This window comes from Thalassophryne amazonica, chromosome 13 (genome assembly GCF_902500255.1).
Source record: "Thalassophryne amazonica chromosome 13, fThaAma1.1, whole genome shotgun sequence".
NCBI classification, from domain to species: Eukaryota; Metazoa; Chordata; class Actinopteri; order Batrachoidiformes; family Batrachoididae; genus Thalassophryne; species Thalassophryne amazonica.
The window spans coordinates 80,417,886-80,435,546 of record NC_047115.1 but is presented as its reverse complement, the minus strand read 5'-3'; the positions used below and the strand labels follow the sequence as shown (position 1 = coordinate 80,435,546).

At 43.4% G+C, this 17,661-nt stretch overlaps 1 protein-coding gene across 1 annotated transcript in view; it reads left to right on the top strand.

The window, feature by feature from the left end:
- The window catches only part of LOC117522767 (adhesion G protein-coupled receptor A3), a 1,389,271-nt gene that overhangs the window by 176,697 nt on the left and 1,194,913 nt on the right, over positions 1 to 17,661 (top strand). Inside the window, exon 2 of the mRNA XM_034184162.1 lies at positions 13,301 to 13,372. Within this exon, the coding sequence (XP_034040053.1) occupies positions 13,301 to 13,372 (72 nt within the window). The remainder of the gene's footprint in view (positions 1 to 13,300; positions 13,373 to 17,661) is intronic.

The following is a 17,661-nucleotide window of genomic DNA, read 5'->3' as shown; positions in this document are numbered from 1 at the left end:
AGAGCAAAAAAGAAAAAAGATTGCAAATATAAATACACAAATATAAATACCAAACATACTGATCAATACTGGTTTATTGGTGACTATTGTTCCTGTCCTTCCCATCCTCTGTCTTCTTGTTACTCCTCCCCCTTTAGGTTAGGTTTCAGGTTTGAAAAACTATAATAGCAGTAAGTAAAAGCAGAGAGGAGATGGTCTGGTGGTGAAGCTGTGTGCTTCAAACCAGAGGATCACAAAGGGTCATTAGGCAGCCTCCTTAATCCCTCAGAGGCTCCTGGTGTGCAAATAAGCACCCTGCATGGCACCACCCTGACATTGGTATGTTTCTGTGTGTGAGTGTGAGTGAGACTGGGTGAATGTATGGCATCATTGTAAAGTGCTTTGAGCTTCTGGTTCAGATGTTAAAGCTATATAAATGCAGTCTATTTACCATTTAAAAAAAAATGATTTACCACTTTGTTTTTGCTGAGATGATACACCATCTTATTGTCAGTGATGTAATTATAGTCTTTCTACAGAAAATCTGTGGTGTATGTACGTGTGGTATTCCACAAATTCTGCACAAATAATACATTGGAATACAACTCCCAGTCCCAACTGGGATGTGTTGTTGATCCTCTACATTTGATTAAATGGAAATAAATCCATCCATCCATCTATTTTCTTCCACTTTATCCAGAGTCAGGTCGCGGGGGCAGCAGCTCAAGCAAAGCCGCCCAGTCCTCCTGATCCACACACACCTCCCCCAGCTCCTCCGAGGGAACCCCGAGGTGTCCCCAAGCCAGCTGAGAGATGGTAGTCCCTCCAGCATGTCCTGGGTCTTCCCCGGGGCATCCTCCCAATGGGACATGCCCGGAACACCTCTCCAGTGAGGCATCCAGGGGGCATCCGAAAAAGATGCCCGAGCCACCTCAGCTGGCTCCTTTCGACATGGAGGAGCAGTGGCTCAACTCCAAGCTCCTCCCGAGTGACCCAGCTCCTCACCCTATCTCCACCCTGCGAAGGAAACTCATCTCGGCCGCTTGTACTCGAGATCTTGTTCTTTCGGTCATGAGCCAAATCTCATGACCATAGGTGAGGGTTGGAACGACTTACCGATCAATCAGAACGTAGATCGATCAGTAAATCGAGAGCTTTGCCCCCCTGCTTAGCTTTCTCTTCACCACGACGGTCCGATACAGCGACCGCATCACTGCAGACGCTGCACCGATCCGTCTGTCGATCTCACACTTCATCCGTCCCTCGCTCGTGAACAAGAGCCCGAGATACTTAAACTCCTCCACTTGAGGCAAGGACACTCCACCGACCTGAAGAGGGCAAGGCAACTTTTCCTGGTTGAGAACCATGGCCTCGGATTTGGAGGTGCTGATTTTCATCCCGGACGCTTCACACTCGCTGCAGTGCATGCTGAAGGTCCTGATTTGACAAAACCAACAGAACCACATCATCCGCAAAGAGCAGAGATGAGATTCTGTGGTTCCCAAACCGGACCCCCTCTACACCCTGGCTGCACCTAGAAATTCTGTCCATAAAGGTTGGCTCTCACTGCGGTATTGTATCACTTCCTGTTCCGGAGCACAGCGGTGTTTTTCTGTATCTGTTAGCTGTTTAATCTGCGCAGTTAGATTGATCTAGTTATCTAGATTACGATTTGTTTCCCAGTGTAATCTTTACGTGCCTTAACTAAAGCACCTCCTTCTGCTGAATCACCTCTAAATTATTTACACATTATTCACTTTGCGTGTTTTTAGGAATCCGCTAGCTTAGCGTAGCTACTAGCTCTTAGCCGATTTAGCATGGCGGCTTCTCCTGTCTCTCCCGCACTTTTCTGCTCTGGGTGTGAAATGTTTAGTTATTCCTCGGCCTCCTTTAGCAGTAACGGTACTTGTAATAAGTGTAGCTTATTCGTAGCTTTGGAGGCCAGGCTGGGCGAATTGGAGACTCGGCTCCGCACCGTGGAAAATTCTACAGCTAGCCAGGCCCCTGTAGTCGGTGCGGACCAAGGTAGCTTAGCCGCCGTTAGTTTCCCCCTGGCAGATCCCGAGCAGCCGGGAAAGCAGGCTGACTGGGTGACTGTGAGGAGGAAGCGTAGCCCTAAACAGAAGCCCTGTGTACACCGCCAACCCATTCACATCTCTAACCATTTTTCCCCACTCGACGACACACCCGCCGAGGATCAAACTCTGGTTATTGGCGACTCTGTTTTGCGAAATGTGAAGTTAGCGACACCAGCAACCATAGTCAATTGTCTTCCGGGGGCCAGAGCAGGCGACATTGAAGGAAATTTGAAACTGCTGGCTAAGGCTAAGCGTAAATTTGGTAAGATTGTAATTCACGTCGGCAGTAATGACACCCGGTTACGCCAATCGGAGGTCACTAAAATTAACATTAAATCGGTGTGTAACTTTGCAAAAACAATGTCGGACTCTGTAGTTTTCTCTGGGCCCCTCCCCAATCAGACCAGGAGTGACATGTTTAGCCGCATGTTCTCCTTGAATTGCTGGCTGTCTGAGTGGTGTCCAAAAAATGAGGTGGGCTTCATAGATAATTGGCAAAGCTTCTGGGGAAAACCTGGTCTTGTTAGGAGAGACGGCATCCATCCCACTTTGGATGGAGCAGCTCTCATTTCTAGAAATCTGGCCAATTTTCTTAAATCCTCCAACCGTGACTATCCAGGGTTGGGACCAGGAAGCAGAGTTGTAGTCTTACACACCTCTCTGCAGCTTCTCTCCCCCTGCCATCCCCTCATTACCCCATCCCCGTAGAGACGGTGCCTGCTCCCAGACTACCAATAACCAGCAAAAATCTATTTAAGCATAAAAATTCAAAAAGAAAAAATAATATAGCACCTTCAACTGCACCACAGACTAAAACAGTTAAATGTGGTCTATTAGGTCTATTAGGTCTCTCTCTTCTAAGTCCCTGTTGGTAAATGATATAATAATTGATCAACATATTGATTTATTCTGCCTTACAGAAACCCGGTTACAGCAGGATGAATATGTTAGTTTAAATGAGTCAACACCCCAGAGTCACACTAACAGTCAGAATGCTCGTAGCACGGGCCGGGGCAGAGGATTAGCAGCAATCTTCCATTCCAGCTTATTAATTAATCAAAAACCCAGACAGAGCTTTAATTCATTTGAAAGCTTGACTCTTAGTCTTGCCATCCAAATTGGAAGTCCCCAAAAACCAGTTTTATTTGTTATTATCTATCGTCCACGTGGTCGTTACTGTGAGTTTCTCTGTGAATTTTCAGACCTTTTGTCTGACTTAGTGCTTAGCTCAGATAAGATAATTATAGTGGGCGATTTTAACATCCACACAGATGCTGAGAATGACAGCCTCAACACTGCATTTAATCTATTATTAGACTCTATTGGCTTTGCTCAAAAAGTAAATGAGTCCACCCACCACTTTAATCATATCTTAGATCTTGTTCTGACTTATGGTATGGAAATAGAAGACTTAACAGTATTCCCTGAAAACTCCCTTCTGTCTGATCATTTCTTAATAACATTTACATTTACTCTGATGGACTACCCAGCAGTGGGGAATAAGTTTCATTACACTAGAGGTCTTTCAGAAAGCGCTGTAACTAGGTTTAAGGATATGATACCTTCTTTATGTTCTCTAATGCCATATACCAACACAGTGCAGAGTAGCTACCTAAACTCTGTAAGTGAGATAGAGTATCTCGTCAATAGTTTTACATCCTCATTGAAGACAACTTTGGATGCTGTAGCTCCTCTAAAAAGAGAGCTTTAAATCAGAAGTGCCTGACTCCGTGGTATAACTCACAAACTCGTAGTTTAAGCAGATAACCCGTAATTTGGAGAGGAAATGGCGTCTCACTAATTTAGAAGATCTTCACTTAGCCTGGAAAAAGAGTCTGTTGCTCTATAAACAAGCCCTCCGTAAAGCTAGGACATCTTTCTACTCATCACTAATTGAAGAAAATAAGAACAACCCCAGGTTTCTTTCAGCACTGTAGCCAGGCTGACAAAGAGTCAGAGCTCTATTGAGCTGAGTATTCCATTAACTTTAACTAGTAATGACTTCATGACTTTCTTTGCTAACAAAATTTTAACTATTAGAGAAAAAATTACTCATAACCATCCCAAAGACGTATCGTTATCTTTGGCTGCTTTCAGTGATGCCGGTATTTGGTTAGACTCTTTCTCTCGATTGTTCTGTCTGAGTTATTTTCATTAGTTACTTCATCCAAACCATCAACATATTATTAGACCCCCATTCCTACCAGGCTGCTCAAGGAAGCCCTACCATTATTTAATGCTTCGATCTTAAATATGATCAATCTATCTTTGTTAGTTGGCTATGTACCACAGGCTTTTAAGGTGGCAGTAATTAAACCATTACTTAAAAAGCCATCACTTGACTCAGCTATCTTAGCTAATTATAGGCCAATCTCCAACCTTCCCTTTCTCTCAGAAATTCTTGAAAGGGTAGTTGTAAAACAGCTAACTGATCATCTGCAGAGGAATGGTCTATTTGAAGAGTTTCAGTCAGGTTTTTAGAATTCATCATAGTACAGAAACAGCATTAGTGAAGGTTACAAATGATCTTCTTATGGCCTCGGACAGTGGACTCATCTCTGTGCTTGTTCTGTTAGACCTCAGTGCTGCTTTTGATACTGTTGACCATAAAATTTTATTACAGAGATTAGAGCATGCCATAGGTATTAAAGGCACTGCGCTGCGGTGGTTTGAATCATATTTGTCTAATAGATTACAATTTGTTCATGTAAATGGGGAATCTTCTTCACAGACTAAAGTTAATTATGGAGTTCCACAAGGTTCTGTGCTAGGACCAATTTTATTCACTTATACATGCTTCCCTTAGGCAGTATTATTAGACGGTATTGCTTAAATTTTCATTGTTACGCAGATGATACCCAGCTTTATCTATCCATGAAGCCAGAGGACACACACCAATTAGCTAAACTGCAGGATTGTCTTACAGACATAAAGACATGGATGACCTCTAATTTCCTGCTTTTAAACTCAGATAAAACTGAAGTTATTGTACTTGGCCCCACAATCTTAGAAACGTGGTGTCTAACCAGATCCTTACTGTGGATGGCATTACCCTGACCTCTAGTAATACTGTGAGAAATCTTGGAGTCATTTTTGATCAGGATATGTCATTCAAAGCGCATATTAAACAAATATGTAGGACTGCTTTTTTGCATTTATGCAATATCTCTAAAATCAGAAAGGTCTTGTCTCAGAGTGATGCTGAAAAACTAATTCATGCATTTATTTCCTCTAGGCTGGACTATTGTAATTCATTATTATCAGGTTGTCCTAAAAGTTCCCTAAAAAGCCTTCAGTTAATTCAAAATGCTGCAGCTAGAGTACTGACGGGGACTAGAAGGAGAGAGCATATCTCACCCATATTGGCCTCTCTTCATTGGCTTCCTGTTAATTCTAGAATAGAATTTAAAATTCTTCTTCTTACTTATAAGGTTTTGAATAATCAGGTCCCATCTTATCTTAGGGACCTCGTAGTACCATATCACCCCAATAGAGCGCTTCGCTCTCAGACTGCAGGCTTACTTGTAGTTCCTAGGGTTTGTAAGAGTAGAATGGGAGGCGGAGCCTTCAGCTTTCAGGCTCCTCTCCTGTGGAACCAGCTCCCAATTCAGATCAGGGAGACAGGACACCCTCTCTACTTTTAAGATTAGGCTTAAAACTTTCCTTTTTGCTAAAGCTTATAGTTAGGGCTGGATCAGGTGACCCTGAACCATCCCTTAGTTATGCTGCTATAGATGTAGACTGCTGGGGGGTTCCCATGATGCACTGTTTCTTTCTCTTTTTGCTCTGTATGCACCACTCTGCATTTAATCATTAGTGATCGATCTCTGCTCCCCTCCACAGCATGTCTTTTTCCTGGTTCTCTCCCTCAGCCCCAACCAGTCCCAGCAGAAGACTGCCCCTCCCTGAGCCTGGTTCTGCTGGAGGTTCTTCCTGTTAAAAGGGAGTTTTTCCTTCCCACTGTAGCCAAGTGCTTGCTCACAGGGGGTCGTTTTGACCGTTGGGGTTTTACATAATTATTGTATGGCCTTGCCTTACAATATAAAGCGCCTTGGGGCAACTGTTTGTTGTGATTTGGCGCTATATAAAAAAATTGATTGATTGATTGAAAGGTAATGAACAGAAACAGTGACAAAGGGCAGCCCTGGCGGAGGCTAACGTGCACTGGAAACAGGTTTGACTTACTACCGGCAATGTGAACCAAGCTCCTACTGCGGCCGTACAGGGACTGGATAGCCCTTAGCTAAGGACCCCGGACCCCATACTCCCGGAGCACCCCGCACAGGGTGCCCCAAGGGACACGGTCGAATGCCTTCTCCAGATCCACAAAGCACATGTGGACTGGTTGGGCGAACTCCCATGAACGCTTGAGCACCCGATGGAGGGTGTAGAGCTGGTCCAGTGTGCCGCGATCAGGATGAAAACCACACTACTCCTCCTGAATCTGAGGTTCGACTGTCAGTCGAATTCTCCTCTCCAGTACTCTGGAATAGATCTTACCGGGGAGGCTGAGGAGTGTGATCCCCCTATAGTTGAAACACACCCTCCAGTCCCCCTTCTTAAACAGAGGGACCACCACCCCGGTCTGCCAATCCAGAGGCACTGTCCCCGACCACCACGCGATGTTGCAGAGGCGTGTCAACCAAGACATCCAGAAACTTAAGGTACTCCAGATGGATTTCATCTACCCCAGGAGCCTTGCCACCGAGGAGCTTGCTGACCACCTCGGTGACTTCGGTCTGGGTGATCATTGAGTCTGCCTCTGAGTCCCCTGTCTCTGCTTCCTCTTCTGGAAGATTTGACGATGGGATTGATGACGATGGGATGCCTTTTGTGGCGTCGGACGGTGTGCCAGAATTTATTTGAGGCAGACCGATAGTCCTCCTCCATGGCCTCTCCAAACTCCTCCCAGACCCGTGTTTTTGCCTCTGCGACCGCACGGGCTGCAGTACGCTTGGCCTGCCATTACCTGTCAGCTGCCTCTGGGGTCCCGCTTATCAACAAAGACAAGTAGGACTCCTTCTTCAGCTTGACAGCATCCCTTATTTCTGGCATCTGGGGTTCGGGTATTGCTGCCGCAACAGGCACCAGAGACCTTGCGACCATAGCTACGACCAGCAGTATCGACAATAGAGGTGGAGAACATGGTCCACTCGGACTCCATGTCTCAAACCTCCCCCGGGATCTGGGAGAAGCTCTCCCAGAGGTGGGAGTTGAAGACTTCGCTGACAGAGGGTTCCGCCAGTCGTTCCCAGCGGACCCTCATGATATGTTTGGGCCTGCCAGGTCCGACTGGCTTCCTCCACTCCCAGCGGATCCAACTCACCACCAGGTGGTGAACTTTTCGACATTTATGGGATGTTGTGTAAAATGTAAATAAAAAACAGAATACAATTTTTTGCAAATCCTCTTCAACCTATGTTCAATTGAATACACTACAAAGACAAGATAGACACTGGGACAGTGGTATGTTTACCACTGTGTTACATCACCTTTCCTTCTAACAACACTCATTAAGGGTTTGGGAACTGAGGACACTAAATGCTGAAGCTTTGTAGGTGGAATTCTTTCCCATTCTTGCTTGATGTATGACTTTGGTTGTTCAACAGTCCGGGGTCTCCGTTGTCGTATTTTGTGCTTCATAATGTGCCACACATTTTCAATGGGTGACAGGTCTGGACTGCAGGCAGGCCAATCTAGTACCGACACTCTTTAACTACGAAGCCATGCTGTTGTAACACATGCAGAATGTGGCTTGGCATTGTCTTGCTGAAATAACCAGGGACGTCCCTGAAAAAGATGTTGCTTGGATGGCGGCATGTGTTGTTCCAAAACCTGAATGTACCTTTCAGCATTGATGGTGTGATCATAGATGTGTAAGTTGCCCATGCCATGGGCAATAACACACCCTCATATCATCACAGATGCTGGCTTTTGAACTTTGTTCCGGTTAACAATCTGGATGGTCTTTTTCCTGTTTTGTCCGGAGGACACGACATCCATGATTTCCAAAAACAATTGAAATGAAACGTGGACTCGTCAAATACAGCACACTTTTCCACTTTGCGTCTGTCCATTTCAAATGAACTCGGGCCCAGACATAGCGACGGCTTGTCTGGATATTGTTGATGTATGGCTTTCGCTTTACATGGTAGAGTTTTAGCTTGCACTTGTAGATGTAGCCACGAACTATGATAGCTGACAATGGTTTTCCTCTTTCTGTGTTCCTGAGCCCATGCGGTATGATCCTTTATATAGTGATGTCAGTTTTTAATGCAGTGCCACCTGAGGGATCAAAGTTCACGGGCATTCAATGTTGGTTTTCGGCCTTGCCGCTTAAGTTAATGCTAATATCAATAAACCGTCCAGAATTAGTTTGGCTTTTAAATCATACCACAAGTCAAACATGCTTTTCTGTTCATGCCTTTTGCTCACGTCAAGTGTACTGTATGCTGTGGATGTAAATTACTTTTTTTTCTTCTTTGTCTTCTTTGTAGCAGCCAGGTAGCCAGGTTCCTTCTGCTGGGGCAGGGTTGAGCTCAGCTTCTCACAGTTGCCTGAACTGCTGCAAAACACAACAGACAGGAATTAACATATATAATTTTAGGGTTTACAAACATTTTTGAATGTTCGGCTTTACTTACCATGCCAGCAAAAAAACGTTAGCGGACTAAAACTTAGCAAAACTAAATTTAATGGAAGCTAAATGGTCCACTGATGGTTTTTGAAGATAGCTGAAAAACTAATTTGCTAATAAAAAAGTTAGCTTCGCTAATTACCGGTTAACGGAACTGTGCCCACCACTGGACATGAGGCACTGTCATTTCTTTAAATGCTAAAGACACGAACAATGATTCACTTCAAAGATACAACGTGGTTTTAGTGTTTTTTATATTCAAACAGGAAGCCCTGGCTCTGATGACAGCTTAAAGAGTGAACTTTTTGCGATGTTATAGATTAATTCTGCTCAATAGTAAGTCCCTTCGGCTGCTCCCTTGTTTTGCACTCGGGGTCGCCACAGCAAATCCAAGGGTGGATCGAAGTTTTAGGCCGGATGCGCAACTCCATATTACATGGAGAAAGGTGGCAGGGGTGGAATTTGAACCAGGAACCTTCCACACTGAAACCAAGTGCATTAACAGCCCAGTCTCACATTTTTTTCATCCTTCCGTCATGAAATTAGTCAAATTTCCATGACTGGGTTTTTTTTTAACTCACTAATACTAACCCTACTCCTACCCCCAACCCTAACCTTAACCATAACCTAATCCTACTCCCCCCACCCTAACCATAACCACCCCTGCTCCTCCCTACTTAATTTTTTTAATTTTGTGCAGTCATCACGGAATGAATAAGAATGAATTTGTGCTGTCATGACAAAAATGAAGCACTTTTCGTCACAATATCACAAACCAGTAGATTAATGTACATTTTGAGCTGCTGATTCACGACTTGCCGTGAGACTGGGTTGGCATTAACCACTTGGCCACCACCCCTACTATTAATTCCACTCTGTAATGTCATAAAAATTATTTGTGTTTGACTGAGTAAAACGGGGGGAGATTCTCACCTAAATAATCCATCTCTTGCTGTCTCTTTCTTCCTTGTTAAAGCTAAAATAGCAACTGCTTTGAACGTTTTGCTGTGGTTTATTTCCCCTCGGCCTTCCCTTCTGTGTTCAAGTGCCAAAATAGTTCCCTCAAAAACTAATAAAATATAACAACCTTGGTGGGTCAGGTCAGGTCTTGGAGGTGTCATGTGTCACTGCATACACTACATGACAGAGATGACTTGAGTGCTAGATGGTAACCACCAAGGCAGACAACTGGTGCATCTCCACCTCTCAAAAGGAGTCATCTGTTTTCCCAGACAGAAGAAACTTGGCCTTTTCCACTTTCTGGGATCCTGAACACTGAAACAGCTGTGTACTCAATGATGTCCAGAGAAATGAATCACTTGGCCAAATGTGAGTCTCTCAAAATAACTGTTCATTCAACATAAAAGCCTTCCAGTGGTACCACATATCAGAAGAGACCTAGTGCCAAGTTATAGTTGTTGGTTGCTGGTGAGGGTTCAAGTCTCACAACCCTACAATAAGACAGGAGACACCTGTATCCTAAGGACTTGGAAGTCTTTCTCATTCAATATCAATCGGATTTCAGTTTGAGAATGTATTTTTTTGGTTAATATTTGGAGAATTACCATATGCAATAACAACAGCAAGAAGAAAAAGAGGAATGCTAATGACTTGGTGTGGCAGCTTTGTACAAATACAGAGGATGTTTGCTGGCTGGGTGAGTCGACTCCAGTCCTCCATCTGAAATGCCTTGTGTACTTCAGCAACAAGTACCACAGCACTGGTGTTGTCAAACAAATTTTCCTGAACATAACACCAGACTGTACTGCATTTATTATATGTAGCAGATATGTTGTATTCAAGCTCTTATCCTTGTATGAACATACTATCTTCATGTCAACTGTGTATCTGAATGTTTGAGTTAAGGATTACAGCAAGGTTATGTTTGAACACTGTGGTTAAATACACTGTTGAGCATTGTTTTATGTCATATATATATTAATGGGGTTAATATCGGCCCTATGAGACAAACCCTGTGTGACATAAATCATAGGGCCGATATTAACCCCATTAATTGCTGCTCTTGGTGTTGTCATGTTGGCAGTGCTTACTCTGCCTATGTCATGTCTAACCAATGTTTGGATGGTTGCATGTCCTGGGGATGGACAAATGAATTTTGAGCACACCCCATCTTTGAGTTATCAACAAAGCTGCCAGGCAATTTAGGTGTTTATTAAATCATATTTATTGAGGACTGTGCAATGGTGTATTTTGGTGTCAGCATTAAATATTATGACACGCTTATTTTCTCAGTATTCATGGATTAACTGAACCTCCATTAATTAAGGTTGTGAGAGCTGCTAAAAGTGCTAATGTTAACATAGATTAAATAATACAAAAATTTCACTTGACACAAATGTTGCAGCACAGATGGCCCATCAGGAGAATTAAACACACAACAGCCCATTTTATTCAAGATATTTATAATAAAATGCTCAAAGGACAGACGCGGTCCGACAAACCGCTAACAGCTGCAGCGAGCAGCCTCTGAGCAAGCAACATGCTGTGTCTGAACTCTGGAAACAGTGAGCTGTCACTCAAAGTGGCCATGCCCTTAATTATCCATGTATTTATGGTTTGAAACACCTTAAACTACAAAGTTAGAAAAAGTCACATCCGTCCAGTTGTCACAATTGCCTTTATTGTCATTGTAATTTGAATTGCAATGAGATTTGAGTGCAACTCCAAAAGGTGCTTTTCTGAGGTTTGAGTAATTGTTAGCCAAATAGAAAATAATAAAATTTAACAATAAATTATTCAAAGTATATGTACAATATGTACAACACCGGAAAAAGGTGCTTTGCCCTCTTCAGGTCGGTGGAGTGTCCTTGCCTCAAGTGGAGGAGTTTAAGTATCTTGGGGTCTTGTTCACGAGTGAGGGACGGATGGAGAGTGAGATCGATAGACAGATTGGTGCAGCATCTGCAGTGATGCGGTCGCTGTATCGGACCGTCGTGGTGAAGAGAGAGCTGAGTAGGGGGGCAAAGCTCTTGATTTACCGATGGATCTACGTTCCGATCCTCACCTATGGTCATGAGATTTGGCTCATGACCGAAAGAACGAGATCGCGAGTACAAGCGGCCGAGATGAGTTTCCTCCGCAGGGTGGCTGGGCGCTCCCTTAGAGATAGGGTGAGGAGCTTGGTCACTTGGGAGGAGCTCGGAGTCGAGCTGCTGCTCCTCCATGTCGAAAGGAGTCAGTTGAGGTGGTTCGGGCATCTTTTCCGGATGCCCCCTGGACGCCCTGCTGGAGAGGTGTTCCGGGCATGTCCCATTGGGAGGAGGCCCCGGGGAAGACCCAGGACACGCTGGAGGGACTACATCTCTCGCTGGCTTGGGAACGCCTTGGGGTTCCCCCGGAGGAGCTGGGGGAGGTGTGTGTGGATCGGGAGTTCTGGGCGGCTTTGCTTGAGCTGCTGCCCCCGCGACCCGACTCCAGATAAAGCGGAAGAAAATGGATGGATTGATGGATATATGTACAACTAAATAAAATAAAATGTGGACCTAGTAAAATGTAAAACGAGAATTATATACAACTGTGGGATACTATTGCACGGGAAATATTGCACATGGTATACAGATATTGCACAAGAAACTTGAAAAGTGCAGATTAAAGTGGTTTGTTATTGTTCAGTGCAGTGATCACTCTGAGGAGAAAGCTGTCCCTAAGTCTGTTTGTCCTAGTTTTGATTGACCTATACTGTCAGCCAGAGGGTAGTAGGTCAAACAGGTGGTTGCTGGGGTGGGATGTGTCTTTGCTGATGCTGGCAGCTCTGCTGAGGTAGTGAGAGCATGGAGGGGTAAACTATCTGTATGACCCAAACTGTATTTTTGTCTCAGACTGCAAAAATTTTTATTTTTCCTCTAACGTTGAACCTTTTACATGGGCTTCTTCGGCAAAGTGCTTGCTTTTGGTGCCAGCCCCTAGCAGCCAGTCAGGGAATTGCAACTTTTTCTTCTTCCAAGTCTACCTGTTTTGTGACCATCAAAGCTTACCCCTTATTTCCGTTTTACCTAGGACAGCCTTGTCAAATTACAACTGCTGTTTTCATAGAAAACATGCAAATTGCTGAGAACACACCTTATAATATCAACTCACCACAAAAATGTATAAGTGGGAAGAAAAAAAAATCAGCTGACATCCAAATCCTGTCACTAAAATGAAAATAGAATAATTGATTCAGAATATTAATTATCAGTTAAAATTCTGTGTGCATTTAATTGATTTGAGTTTGCTCTCATAATGTGAGAAATGGATAACCAAATTGTGCTGAATTGGCTTTTCTTTCATCTTTTCAATGAGGCCATAATTTTGACAAACAGTGGAGAGGGTGGGATGCATCTTCTTTACCCATCTAAACCACAAACTATCAGAAACCAGACAGAAATGCAGCTTGGATGAGTAATTTACCTCCACAATATCATCATGTGTAAATGCTTATCTCTTACCAACATATTGTCAGTGCCAGGATAAACAATTTATCACTGGCGTGAAAAAGTAATTTCCTGTAGCTCTAATTTTGTAACATTTTTACAAATTCTTCTTCCTTCATGTGATCTATATACTCACCTTGCCCTCTTTCCTTCCCTTTTTTGTGCATCAACAGGATCCTGAGTAACAACAAGATCTCTGTGCTGAGGAATGGCTCCTTCTATGGCTTAGCTGCCCTGGAAAAATTGTGAGTACATAAATCATCTCTCATTTCTGTTTTGTCCTCAGAGGACTGTCATCACAGGAACACCATTGCACTGTTGCACAGAACAGCTTACTAGATTATTGTTCAGTCATCCTGGATTTTTTTTGTTTGTTTCTTTGTTTTAAATCAGAGGAGCTTTGAAGGGAAGAAAAATATATTTCTCCAATGCTCCTGCTTAGCCACATGAAAACATCATGCAGATATGGGCTGTTCTATTTTTAGACTGTGCTTGTGTTGTCAAGGAGATCTTGATCAAAATTCTAGTTTCAAAGTGCCAGCAATAAAATGCTGCAAAATAATTTCCATGAAGTTTGTTGCAGATCATTAACCCAATGTGTTAGTGAGCAATAGTTTTGATCATTTGTATTATGGACATTATCCACAAGTATTTGTTTATATTATGCAAATAATGAATGTTTATGAGTTCAATGGTATGAACATTTCATGAGGTGAAAGATGGAAGGTACCATTCAACATTACCTCGTTGAATGGTACCTTTCATCTTTCACCTCATGAAGTATTTGTTCCATTGAAAGAATGAAAAAAAATCTGTTTGTTTTATATAAAGGTGAAAATAGATCCTTGACATTTAATATTTTATTAAATTATAAACAACAGAAAAGGGGTTTACATTTTGGTGTGCATCACTGATGCTTTGATATCAATAGTCCAGCACAAACTTTAAATAGGAGTCCAAAATTGTTCTCAGTCAACTTGCAAAAAACAATCTTGGTGATGTAGTCAGTGATGCCATGCATTGACTTTGTGTACAGACTGCTGCCTGTTTCCCCTCTGCAGTGAAAAATCATGTCAGAAATTTGTCCAGCTTTTCATCCAAACTTCATCCTCTTCATTCTAACAGCTCTTCATGCCTCCAGATGGCTTAGGGCGTAGTGGATTTTTTTTTTGTGTGTGTGTGTGTGTGTGTGTATTAGAAGAATTAGCACCGTCAATTAGCACCTTCAATCGCCAACTGTCAGCAAACTGTCATGTGTAGGTAAACATCAGCCCCACTAGTGTGTGCGTGGGTGGGGTTCACAGCGTGCAATGGTACAAAATGTATTGAACCAAATTTGCACGCTAAATGCAACACAATGCAAATGGGACAAATAAACTGTCACGTGACATATAAAGCACCAATCAAATTACAAGGATCGACTCAGCTGTTACATAATATCAAACATTATGATACTTCTGCTGACACTATAAAGCACTGTGAAATGTAGGAGTTGAAACACCATTGGATATTTAGGTCCAAATTGTTGTGTGAGAATTTCCAGCAGAACAAATAACAGCCTGTTCCTTCAAGGGAGAGTTGATGCACAATATTTATCCTATTGTGCTATTTTGTGGTGATTGGTTTGACACACATTGGAGAAAATGTGTTCAGATGATATAACAGAGAAAGTGCCACGAATGGTCAAGGCTTCACTCCAAATGAATGAATGGATTTCACTCATGCACATCACTTTGAGTTGAAAGGAGAAACTTGTTGCCAACAGGGGTGCGACGAGGTCTCATGCTATGATATCTCCCAACATTAAAACAACTATTTCACATCGAGGTGAAAAAGCTGCCTCGTGGCTTTTTACCCCAGCCTCCTCACCCACCCATTCCCGACTTATCCCAGCACTTTACCTTAAATCTTTTCCAGAAGGCACTGTGCTTGTGTTGTGTCATTAGCATACACTTCCATTCCATACAAACTTTTGCTTTGAGAAGTGTGCATGTGTTGGGAGAGAGTGGGAAGGAGCGTCAGGGAGCTGCTTTTTGACTGCTGGAGTCAACCTCAAACGGCCTTTCACGGTTGGAGCTTTTACATAACATGTCAGCTAAATAAATAAATGACTAATGACAAGTCAGCTACTATTATGAAAATGTATCAACTTGTAAAAATAAGCAGTCATGAAACCCATAGAAGCCAGAGTTTCTAGCACAATAGTTTGTAATACGAGCATATTGTTCTGTCCTTTGCTGCAAAGAATAATTCATACTTTGTGAGTGGAACAGAAGTGACATTCATGACAAGATGGTTTTTTCTAACATTTCAAAATGCACCTTCAATGTATAGCCCACCTTTACCCACAGTACAAGGCAAGGGCTCCCCAAGTGCCTCTTTAGTCTTTAGTCCCATGTACCCTTTAAAGTGCGATATTAACTCTTTTTAACACACACCGGGGTCAAATCACAGTCACACACACTCTCAAACTTTGCAAAATAACCAAACCATAAATATGCTTGAACTTACACTCAACAAAAATATAAACGCAACACTTTTGGTTTTGCTCCCATTTCGTATGAGATGAACTCAAAGATCTAAAACTTTTTCCACATACACAATATTACCATTTCCCTCAAATATTGTTCACAAACCAGTCTAAATCTGTGATAGTGAGCACTTCTCCTTTGCTGAGATAATCCATCCCACCTCACAGGTGTGCCATATCAAGATGCTGATTAGACACCATGATTAGTGCACAGGTGTGCCTTAGACTGCCCACAATAAAAGGCCACTCTGAAAGGTGCAGTTTTATCACACAGCACAATGCCACAGATGTCGCAAGATTTGAGGGAGCGTGCAGTTGGCATGCTGACCAGCAGGAATGTCAACCAGAGCTGTTGCTCGTGTATTGAATGTTCATTTCTCTACCATAAGTCGTCTCCAAAGGCGTTTCAGAGAATTTGGCAGTACATCCAACCAGCCTCACAACCACAGACCACGTGTAACCACACCAGCCCAGGACCTCCACATCCAGCATGTTCACCTCCAAGATCGTCTGAGACCAGCCACTTGGACAGCTGCTGAAACAATCGGTTTGCATAACCAAAGAATGTCTGCACAAACTGTCAGAAACGGTCTCAGGGAAGCTCATCTGCATGCTCGTCATCCTCATCAGGGTCTCGACCTGACTCTAGTTTGTCGTCGTAACCGACTTGAGTGGGCAAATGCTCACATTCGCTGGCATTTGGCACATTGGAGAGGTGTTCTCTTCACGGATGAATCCCGGTTCACACTGTCCAGGGCAGATGGCAGACAGCGTGTGTGGCGTCATGTGGGTGAGCGGTTTTCGATGTCAATGTTATGGATCGAGTGGCCCATGGTGGCGGTGGGGTTATGGTATGGGCAGGCATCTGTTATGGACGAAGAACACAGGTGCATTTTATTGATGGCATTTTGAATGCACAGAGATACCATGACGAGATCCTGAGGCCCATTGTTGTGCCATACATCCAAGAACAACACCTCATGTTGCAGCAGGATAATGCACGGCCCCATGTTGCAAGGATCTGTACACAGTTCTTGGAAGCTGAAAATGTCCAAGTTCTTGCATGGCCTATACTCATCGGACATGTCACCCAATGAGCATGTTTGGGATGCTCTGGACCGGCATATACGACAGCGTGTACCAGTTCCTGCCAATATCCAGCAACTTCGCACAGCCATTGAAGAGGAGTGGACCAACATTCCACAGGCCACAACTGACAACCTGATCAACTCTATGCGAAGGAGATGTGTTGCACTGTATGAGGCAAATGGTGGTCACATCAGATACTGACTGGTATCTGTTTTGAAACAAGGTTCGGTCAGATCGGCACACAGAAATGATCACACAGACTGCATTTTGCTAGAACAAACAGGCGTATATTTATTCCCCACAAAAGCAGTTACATCAAACACAAGTGGTTGCAGCGCATAAAATATCTCTTTCTCTCTTACCGTGATGCCTTTAAGGTGGAGAGCCAACACCTTTCGGTAGAGTGTGCTTGTCAACTGGCTGGGCGTTCGTACGAAACCCGCAGCAGACTCTATCAAAGCATGGCTCTGCCCCCTCTTTTCTAGTGTGTGCGCGAAGGGAGGGTGAGTGGCCATCTCAAACTCTCTGGCGCACATAATTCCTTTAATCAACAGGCATCAAAAAGGTATTTCCTCTTGCAAAAACATAATAACCCCAGCTTTTCACTCCCAGTTCAGAATGACCCCAGCATGCTTCACTCCCAGTCGTTAGTGGCTACAAAAACAAAGTTGTGCAATCAGTGTAATAATAACAAGTACATCATTAGGGTTACTTTAAGACAGGGGCAAAACAGCATAATCTTTTCTCCACACAGTATCCCACCCCCAATAAAACAAAACTGCACCTTTCAGAATGGCCTTTTATTGTGGGCAGTCTAAGGCACACCTGTGCACTAATCATGGTGTCTAATCAGCATCTTGATATGGCACACCTGTGAGGTGGGATGGATTATCTCAGCAAAGGAGAAGTGCTCAC